General features: G+C 42.3%; 1 protein-coding gene across 2 annotated transcripts in view; it reads left to right on the plus strand.

Moving 5' to 3' along the window:
* Positions 1–10,276, plus strand: part of c18h3orf33 (c18h3orf33 homolog (H. sapiens)) — a 28,621-nt gene extending 18,345 nt beyond the window's left edge. For both annotated transcript variants that reach the window (XM_068042222.1, XM_068042221.1), the window contains exon 5: positions 6,740–10,276. In XM_068042222.1, coding sequence (XP_067898323.1) covers positions 6,740–7,012 — 273 coding nt within the window. In that variant the 3' untranslated portion in view covers positions 7,013–10,276. The remainder of the gene's footprint in view (positions 1–6,739) is intronic.
* The last annotated feature ends 716 nt before the right edge of the window (positions 10,277–10,992 follow it).

The raw sequence follows: 10,992 nt of genomic DNA on the forward strand, positions 1-10,992 counted from the left end.
TGTAGAATACACAAAACACGGAAATGTAACAGACTTCGGGGGACATAGACAGGTGAAATGGACATTCACATTGCAGATAAATTTAATGCAGAGAAGTCATAGAGTTTTACAGCACAGAAACAGGCCCTTCGGCCCAACGTGCCTACGCCGACCATCAAGCAACCGTGCTAACTAATCCCATTTCCCCCCACTTGGCTCGTAGCCTTGTATGTTATGGCGTTTCAAGTGCTCATCTAAATACTTCTTGAATGTCGTGAGTGTTCCTGCCTCTACTACCCCTTCAGGCAGTGTGTTCCAGATTCCAACCATACTCTGGGTGAAAAAATTCTTCCTCAACTCCCCTCTAAACCTCCCGCCTATTACCTTAAATCTATGCCCCCTAGTTATTGACCTCTCCGCTAAGGGAAAAAGTTTCTTCCTATCTATCCTATCAATGCCCTTCATAATTTTGTATACCTCAATCAGGTCCCCCCTCAGCCTTCTCCGCTCCAAGGAAAACAACCCCAGCCTATCCAGTCTGTCTTCATAACTGAAATGCTCCAGCCCTGGCAACATCCTGGTGAATCTCTTCTGCACCCTCTCCAGTGCAATCACATCCTTCCTATAGTGTAGTGACCAGAAATGTACGCAGTACTCCAGCTGTGGCCTAACTAGCGTTTTATACAGCTCCATCATAACCTCCCTGCTCTTATACTCTATGGCTCGACCAATAAAAGCAAGTATGCCTTCCTAACCACCTTATCTACCTGTGTTGCTGCCTTTAGTGATCTATGGACAAGTACCCCAAGGTCCCTCTGACCCTCTGTACACCCTAGGGTCCTACCATCCATTGTATATTCCATTGCCTTGTTAGACCTCCCAAAGTGCATCACCTCACACTTCTCAGGATTAAACTGCATTTGTCACTGCTCCGCCCATCTTACCAGCCCATCTATATCGTCCTGTCGTCTAAGGCTTTCCTCCTTACTATTTACGACACCACCAATTTCCGTGTCGTCTGTGAACTTACTGATCATACCTCCTGTATTCACGTCAAAATCATTAATGTACACTACAAACAGTAAGGGTCCCAGCACCGATCCCGCGGTACACCACTGGTCACAGGCAAAAATCGCAAAAACAACTCTCTACCATCACCCTCTGCCTCCTTCCACTAAGCCAATTTTGAATCCAATTTGCCAAATTACCCTGGATCCCATGGGCTTTTACTTTCTTAACCAATCTCCCATGTGGGACCTTATCAAAAGCCTTATGGAATGCGTATAGACTACATTAGCTGCTTTGACCTCATCTACACCTCTAGTCACCTCCTTGAAAAATTCAATCAAGTTTGTTAAACACGATCTCCCCCTGACAAAGCCATGCTGACGATCCCTGATTAATCCCTGCCTCTCCAAGTGGAGATTAATCCTGTCCCTCAGAATTTTTTCCAATAATTTCCCTACCACTGATGTTAGACTCACTGGCCTATAATTACCTGGTTTATCTCTGCTACTTTTTTTGAATAATGGTACCACATTCGCTGTCCTCCAATCCTCTGGTACCTGTCCTGTGGCCAGAGAGGATCTGAACATTTGTGTCAGAGCCCCTGCTATCTCCTCCCTTGCCTCACATAACAGCCTGGGATACATCTCATCTGGACCTGGGGATTTATCCACCTTTTTAAGCCCGCTAATACAGCTAATACTTCCTTCTTTTCAATGCTAATTTTATCAAGTATATCACAATCCCCTTCCCTGATCACTACATCTACATCGTCCCTCTCCATAGTGAACACAGATGAAAAGTAATCGTTCAAAACCTCACCTAAGTCCTCCGGCTGCACATACAGATTGCCTCTTTGATCCCTGATGGGCCCTCTTGTCCTCTTATCCTCTTGCCCCTAACATACTTATAAAACGCCTTGGGATTTTCCTTTATCTTGTCTGCCAATGATTTTTCATGCCCCCTCTTTGCTCTCCTAATTACTTTTTTAAGTACTCCCTTACACTTTATATACTCCTCTAGGGCTTCCGCTGTTTTCAGCACTCTGAAGCTGCCATACGCCTCCTTTTTTTCCTTATCCAATCCTCTATATCCCTTGACATCCAAGATTCCCTTGACCTGTTGGTCCTACTCTTCTCCTTTGCAGGAACATGCTGCACCTGAATCCTCACAATTTCCCTTTTAAATGATTCCCACTGGTCTGATGTAGACTTTCCTATAAGAAGCTGCTCCCAGTTCACTTTGGCCAGATCCTGTTTTATCATATTGAGATCTGCCTTCCCCCAATTCAGTACTCTTATTTCGGTCCCTCTATGTCCTTTTCCATAACAACCTTAAATCTTACAGAGTTATGGTCACTATCCCCGAAATGCTCACCCACTGCCACTTCTACCACTTGTCCGGCTTCATTCCCTAGGATTAAGTCCAGTACTGCCCCTCCTCTTGTAGGACTCTCTACCTGCTGGCTCAAAAAGCTCTCCTGAATGCACTTGAAGAATTCCTCCCTCTGTAAGCCTTTTGCACTAATACTATCCCCTCTGATATTGGGGAAGTTGAAATCCCCTATTATTATTACTCTATTATTATTGCACCAGTCTGAGATTTGCCTACATATCTGCTCCTCTATCTCTCTCTGACTGTTTGGAGGCCTGTAGTACGCTCCCAGCCAAGCCAAGTTCTACCCATATGGCCTTATTAGAGGAACCTTCTAAGATATCATCCCTCCTTACTGCAGTAACTGTCTCTTTAAGCAACAGTGCAATGCCACCTCCTCTTTTTACCCCCTCCCCTATCACGTCTGAAGATTCTATACTCTGGGATATTAAACTGCCAGTCCTGCCCTTCCCTCAACCATGTCTCAGTAATCGCAATAATATCATACTCCCATGTGTTAATCAATGCCCTCAATTCATCTGCCTTAGTAGTAAGACTCCTAGCATTAAAATAGATACAATCCAGCCTTGCATTATTTGCCTGAGCCTGAACAGGTCTACATTTACTCTGTCCTCCGGACTGACTTAGCTTCACATTTATATTTGATTGTACGTCACCCCCTACTGTGCTTCCACTCTGTATCCCATCCCCTTGCCAAATTAGTTTAAATCTCCCCGCCAACAGCACTAGCAAACCTCCCAGCAAGGATGCTGGTCCCATTCTGGTTCAGGTGCAACCCGTCCATCTTATACAGATCCCACCTTCGCCAGAAACAGGCCAGTGATCCAAGAATCTAAAGCCCTCCCTCCTGCACCATCTCCCCAACCATGCATTCATCTGCTCTAACCTCCTATTCATATACTCACTAGCCCAAGTCACAGGAAGAAACCCAGAGATTACAACCTTTGAGGTCCTACTTTTTAATCTGCTGCCTAGCTCCCTAAATTCTTTTTGTAGCACCTCATCCCTCTTTGTACCGATGTCATTGGTACCAACGTGGACCACGACCTCCAGAATACTTTGCAGCCACTCAGTGATATCCAAGACCCTTGCACCAGGGAGGCAACATACCATCCTGGAATCACGTCTGCGACCACAGAAACTCCTATCTGTTGTTCCTCTAACCATAGAATCCCCTACCACTATTGCCCTCTTGTCCCTTTTTCTCCATCTCAGCACAGCTGAGTCAGCCATGACATTCCGGTCATGACTCTTGGTGCATTCTGCAGAGGAACCCTCTCCCTCATCGGTACTCAGAACTGAATACTGGTTCGAAAGTGGGATGTCCTCTGGGGACTCCTGCACTACCTGCACTGACTTCTTTGTCCGTCTGGCAGCCATCCAGTAACCCCCCACCTGTGCTCGTCTAGGCACTGGCTTGACTACCTCCTGAAATGTGCCATCCACATAGTCCTCCACCTCGCAGATGCGCCAAAGTGACTCCAGCCGCCGCTCGAGCTCAGAGACCCGAAGCTCAAGCTTCTGCAACCAGAGACTTTCTGCAGACATGTTCATCAAGGTCACAGGGCACCTCCAGGACTTCCCACATTGCACAGGAGGTAGATTCCGCTTGGCCAAGCTGCCCTGCCATTACTTACTTTTACAATGAGAAAAAAAAACTTGCTAGTGTAATAACTTACCAGCTATTTACAATCAACTTTTATCCCCTGTACCTTTGAGGCTGAGAAAGAAAAAGAAGTGTGAAGTAAGTCATTTTGGTAGGAAGAATGAGAGACAATATAAACTAAATTATGTAATTTTAAAGGAGTTGCAGGATCACAGAGAACTGGGGGTATATGTACACATAGAACATTACAACGCAGTACAGGCCCTTCGGCCCTCGATGTTGCGCCGACCTGTGAAACCATCTGACCTACACTATTCCATTTTCATCCATATGTCTATCCAATGACCACTTAAATGCCCTTAAAGTTGGCGAGTCTACTACTTTTGCATCTTTGAAGGTGGCAGGGCAAGTTGAGAAGGCTGTAAAAAGGCATGTGGGATCCATGTCTTTATTAATAGAGGCATAGAGTACAAAAGCAAGGAAGTTATGCTAAACCTTTACAAACACTGGTTATGTCTCAAGGGGAGTAATGTGTTTAATTCTGGGCAATTTTAGGAAGGATGTCTAGGGCTTGGAGAGAGTGCAGAAAAGCTTTAATATGATACCAGGGATGAGGGACTTCAGTTATAAGAATATAGAACACAAGAAATGAGAACCAGGCCCCTCGAGCCTGCTCTGCCATTCAGTAAAATTATGGCTGATCTGATTGTGGCCTCAACTCCACTTTCCTGCCTGCACCCCATAACCCTTGACTCCCTTGTAGATCAAAACTCTGTCTAACTCAGCCTTGGATATATTCGATGACCCAGCATCCACTGCTCTCTGGGATAGAGAATTCCAAAGACTAATGACCTTCAGAGAAGAATTTTTTTCCTTATTTGCACCTTGAATGAAAAACTCCTAATTCTGAAACTCTGCCCCCGAGTTCTAGATTCCTCCACAAGGGAGAGATTGGAGAAACTGGCGTTGTTCTCCTTAGAGCAAAGAAGGTTAAGAGGAGATTTGATAGAGGTGTGCAAAATCATGAACTATTTTGATAGAGTAAATAAGGAGAAACTGTTTCTAGTGCCAGAAGGGTCAATAACCAAAGGGGTTTTTGGTAAAGAACCAGAGGCAACGTGAAGAAACTTTTTTTTTCACACAGCGAGTTGCTGTGATCTGGAACGCACTACCTGAAAGAGTGATGGATGCAGATTCAATCGTAACTTTCTAAGGAGAATTGGATAAGTAATTGAAGGGAAAAATTTGCAAGTCTATGGGGAGGGAGCGGATAGCTCGACCAAAGAGCCGGCTCGGGGACGATGAGTCAAATGGCCTCCTGTGCTATATCATTCTGAGTTCACTTTTTTAAATGATTTTATACTCTAACTATTGAGTCCAGCACTATTATTCTCTCTGAATCTTCTATACTGACAGCAGTCTTCTCCTATTTGCCATTTTTAAAAAATTGTTTTTACATCACTGTTGGTCAGACTTTCTTTTGGAATGTCACTTTGCTTTCCTTGCCAGTAACCCTCAGCAGTATGTATTTGTTTTCAGTATTCGGGGCTTCAGACATAAGCTGTATCCTTGAACACAATGATTTTTCCCTTATTAACCTCTGTCTCGTCTTCAGCTAGGATCATTCCTCATATCTCCTTCAGTCTCAGGCTGTCAGTTTTTTTTTGTCACTCTTTTTCTAGCGTTGACCTTGTGGAGGAATGTTGTATGTATTGACTCTTAAAAATGTTATGTCAAGCAATCTGGAATTTCCAGTATGTCTCAGTTGTCCTGTATTAGCTTGTTTAATAAGCGACTCTTGCTATAAATTTGTTTACATTATCATGCTGCATGAGCTGAAAATCTGGAAAAGTTTCATAGCCCTGGATCTGCTGGAATTTAACTGTCTGGTTTTCATATAAGCATACTAGTTAACTTCTAATAACCTTGATGTTGATCATTGTACATGCATATCTCCGGTGATCTTTTTTTTTGGTATTCGGTTGTAGGTAGGAGTTGTATATGCCAGTTAACTTTCTGATTGGTCTAGGCTATCAATATTGTATCATTGATCATTTGTTTAGCAAAGACCAATAAAATCCAATTAACAAATACAAAATGCAACTATTATACTCTGCACCAAAACTGAAACTTTCTAAATACCTAAAAGTTGTAACTGAAGATTTAACTAATTGGCTAAATTGAAGTTAATCTTGATTTTAAATCAAGTGTTAATTAAGCCTATGCCTGATCAAGCTCGGGGCTGCTCTCAAGTTTTGCATTGAATTTTGTTTGGTGGAAAGTCTAAAGTTGTCAACAGCTAATGCCTATCCAATTCCAGTTTTTTGTGAACAAAACTTTGTTCGAGAAATGCCATTGGAGAACAAGTAGTTTATTTATTTAAAGAAAAATGTTGAAATCAAGAACGCAGTTCCACTGCAACCTCAGGCTTTTCCCAAAATGCCTTGAAACTGTATGAGTCAGCCGAATACTTCATCATATTTATATCGAGTTATGCTAATTTTAACACTTATGGACCTCAGTGTTATAAAAATCCTTTCATGTTGTTTACCTTTTGTTTCTGATCTTCTGTTTGCCCAATTCAGCTGAAAATTTGGTTTTATGTATCCCTTTTTAGTTTTATCAAAGTAATACATGATCCACTGTTAGCAAGGCTAAATGAAATTATTGGCAATGGACTGACCTATAAAATGCCACTTCAAAAAGTGTAAACGCTAATTAAAATAGAACTTAATTGCATTTTTTTTCCTTTAGGGTGGGTTTTTCTCAGTCTCTCTAAATGAAGAGATTTTGAGGAAAGGCCTTGGGCGAGCTGTTAGCATTGAGGGCCTACATTCTAATCCTAAACTGTACTGGAAATTGCAGACAAGGTTGCTTAAAGCTGAACTGAAAGCCCTGAAAAAAGGTGAAGGCATCTGGAAAGAGCCTACTTTATTCGAAAGAATCTCAAATAATTTGCAGAATTCTAAGATTTTGCATAACTTACATAACCTTATTTCATGGGTCAGATCTCTCAGAAAAAAATAAGTTAATTCAGTTGTCAAACTTTGTAAAGTTAAACTTTTGTACAGTAAATCTAACTGCTTTGTAACTAGTTTGTCATGTTTAAGTATGTAATTACAAGTGCAAAATGTGTTATCCTGGTTTAAGAAAGATTGATCCATTTACTATGAAAAATATTGCATCTCAACTTAATAGTTTATTCAGCAATGGAATTGTTTGTCCCATATTCTAAACCATACACTGGTATGCAACAGATAAATTAAGCCTGTACATTGCACTCCACCAGCTTCGTTCTTTCACATTCATACTTTCCATTTGTTAGTAGGATGATAATCCACTGTAGAAAAACAGCCTGTGTAGTGGAGCTATGCTGTACATTATCAAATGAAGGAATCAATATTTTGCAGCCGAATAGTTGGCTGATGCCTTCCATCTGTGACCTTTAACAAGTGCATAGTAAAACCTATGTAAATAGACACTGCATTAAAAACATTGAGACCCAAATAACTTGTGTGGTAAAATATACAAGAGGCACTCTGAAACTACAGACACTTGCAAATTACAAACTGCAGAGAGCCTTCAGTGCAAGAAGCTCTTTTACAACTAAAACATGGGCACAACCTGCTGCTGCTTTATCTGGAACTTTCACTTGAGTTGGGATTACTGGCACTTGCCCTTGCAGCTTGCTTCCATTCTGCCTCCAAATTCTCTTTGACCTGTCACATTCGTGAGGTCAGTGTATACAGGCCAGCGTGAGGTGGCAGCAGATTTTATGTAAGAAATGGCTTTTGTGGAATGGGGAGTTCTTGATTGAGCATCATAAGGCAGAGAAACTCTCCATCCCTGTAATTGAATGCTTGCATGGCCTCCCAAAATAAGGAAAAGCGAATGCGAATATATAGGGGACCATCCTTTCCTGCCCCAGTGCTGCATCCATACACTCTCTTACCAGCTGCTGGTTTCCCCCTGACCCTGCCACTGTTGTCTTTCTTTCAGCTTCTCGTGGTGAATCTACTTCTTGGGGAGGGAAAATGGATGGCTGTCCCAGGTGTCTGTCTCTCAGCTGCTCTATAGACTGATGGGCAGGCCTGTGAGTTCCAGCAGTTAATCAGCCTTCCTGTAGACTCACTGCTGAACCAGAAAACTGCAGTTTTAACCCAACACATAATGTGATCTGCTGTATTTTCTCTCCCAAATGTTCTCAATTTGATATAAAGACAAATCTTAGAAGTTTAAATATACCGGCACATTTTCATCATATTGACCTTTTTTTGTTGTCCCGTGACTTCCCTACTGCTGGTAAGAACTGAGAAATGCAGTTTGTTACTGAAGTTACACTCTGCTTCAACTGATAGCAGTTTGAAAGGAAACCGACATTTAGCTTGCAAACCTATTAAATGAACAGAACTGAATGCTGGTATGTGGGAGTGGTACTTTAGAAACAAATAATAGAGGTTGTCTTCTGTCACTAAAATCTGCATTTGTACACTTGCCTTGCCCATTCATGAATGGCCATCTGGTTCTCAGGATTTTGACAGCAATTCCATGACCTCCACCAATTACAGGAAATGAAGGAAAAAGGGACTAGAGCAAAAAAAAGTCCAAAAGCACTTAAGTAAATGTGTTGTCAGGTAAACTTAAATTTACTGAACAGTGAAATCTGTAAATTAAGGACACCTAAGGGACATGCGTCAGGTGTCCATTATTTCCTGGTGTGCTTGGTTAAGAAATTGTCATTGCATATATATGGATGAGCCAGATATTCTGGGATTGGCTGTCTTTCCTGTAATGTTGCTTTTTTTTACACCCTCACTTGGCATCGTGGCTAATTCAGAAGCCTTGCCTACAGGAGGTGATTTCAGTTCATTTTCTATTTGTTGAGTTTCCTAGTTCATTGCCATCCCAGCATCCTTTCCCATTAAGGGAGAGATGTCCTGATCCTGGGATCTACTACTGCATTGGCAGCCTGCACAGGGCAAGGTGGTTGCTGAAGAGGTAGAGTGCCTGGCAAGTCCCAGCCAAAATTGGGGGGGGGGGGGGGGGGGAAGGATTAATGTCCTGTCGACCCTTGTCTGAGAACTTTCTCTCTGTGTGCTGTATTTGCTAATGTTTGAAGTATTGTTGAGGGTAGGAGTTACTAATAGCTCATCAGTACCTGTCAGTTCCCTGGTTGGAGGTGTTCGTGGAAGTTTGATCACATGATGTCCTGACCATGTGATGCCAGATTGAATGACATTGAATCACATGATTTCTACAAATATTGGATTTACCTATTAGGATTGGGCCCCCAATAGGTGATTTTGCAGCAGCAACAGTTTTTGTGAGGAGTTCCAAGAGCAGGCAACGAGAGGAAATTGAGGATGGAGGGAAAAGGAAACCATTCACTCCATCTATCTTGCACCTCTTTTTCTCCACTCTCCCCACCCCCCCCCCCCCCCCCCTCCCACCCCTTACCAACATCCACCCTGCCTCCACCTCAAAATTTCAGGGCCTCCAATTTCTGGCTCTCCGACCCCCAAGCCACCTCACCCCACCCAACCCAACCGGCAATTCACTGCTTATTTGTAAAGGAGATCTTTTTACTCAGTATTTGTAATGACAGAGAAAGCACTCTCCTTCTGATAAAGCTATGCAAACATTCAATCCCAGATTTAGAGGGGTTTCTCTGCCACTATGTATGCAAGGTAAAAAGATCGCCATTGCACTAAAGCATTTTTTTTTCACCAGCTGTCGCTTTGCACTTATCTGTGTGTCTGGTGTTTTATGTTGCAAACAAACTTAGTACATTGAAGGCTATCTATAGTTCGTATTTTGCGAGTCTCTGGTTTCAAGGGACACTTCGTATCTATTATAATGTAAGTTATTCGGAACTCTCAATAAGTGTTGGGAGTGTCTGCTTGTACAGGTCTCGCTGTAATAATAGTGTTCAGTGCTTTATTTTAAAAACGTGAATGAACACATGCTACTGAACATAATAAATGTGCCTAGTTCAAAGATGATGTAACGGCAACAGTGTTACAGTATGAGTTTCTGCTACCAGAGTAGCTCCAACATTGCAACACAGAACTAATAAAAGAAATACACCTTTAAAGTGTTTCTAACTGGGGCTGTTGACTTGAATAAGATGATTCAAACATGAGCACTCCTCAGACTGGCTCATCTAGCAATATTAATTTTAAAGCCTGCAATGTAAAAATAGCATGTTTAATATGTAATTTTTGTAACTGCTATATAAGCATTATACATAACTGTCTGTGTATAGTAAAAATCTCCCTATATTTTAGTCAATAAAACCATTGGTATTATGTTGTGAAGATTATTTTTTGTATTATGCTGCAAATGAGATAAGAACACAAGAAAAGCCAGGAGTGAAAGAAGCCTTCCAGCTCATGATAGCTCATCCTTCTTGTGCACTAACTCCTGTACATACTGTGTTAGTGGAAGGAATTGAAACCCCTTTATCCCCTATGGAGCATAGCCTTATCAATTGCAGGACACCAGCTGGCCCTCCAGAAAGTTTCCTGCTTCTCATTTTGCCATCATTCCTTGTTCCTGACCAGTCAGGCTATGGTGCACTTTCCTATTCCTGAGTATTGAAATCCCTGAAGTGGAGGTAACCGAGCTGTTGCTTTGGAGAGTCAGGTATATGCAAATTATGCACTATCCAATGCCATCCTGATCAGGTGCCTTGACAGGTAAATTTATGATACTATCACTCGGGTATATTTGGGAATTTTCATAATTGGTTCTGCAAATCTCTTTGGCCTCCTTGTCTCGAGAGACAATGGGTAAGCGCCTGGAGATGGTCAGTGGTGTGTGGAGCAGCACCTGGAGTGGCTATAAAGGCCAATTCTAGAGTGACAGGCTCTTCCACAGGTGCTGCAGAAAAATTTGTTTGTCGGGGCTGTTACACAGTTGGCTCTCCCCTTGCGCCTCTTTTTTTTCCTGCCAACTGCTAAGTCTCTTCGACTCGCCACACTTTAGCCCCGCCTTTATGGCTGCCC

The sequence above is a fragment of the Heterodontus francisci genome, chromosome 11 (assembly GCF_036365525.1).
Source record: "Heterodontus francisci isolate sHetFra1 chromosome 11, sHetFra1.hap1, whole genome shotgun sequence".
NCBI lineage: Eukaryota > Metazoa > Chordata > Chondrichthyes > Heterodontiformes > Heterodontidae > Heterodontus > Heterodontus francisci.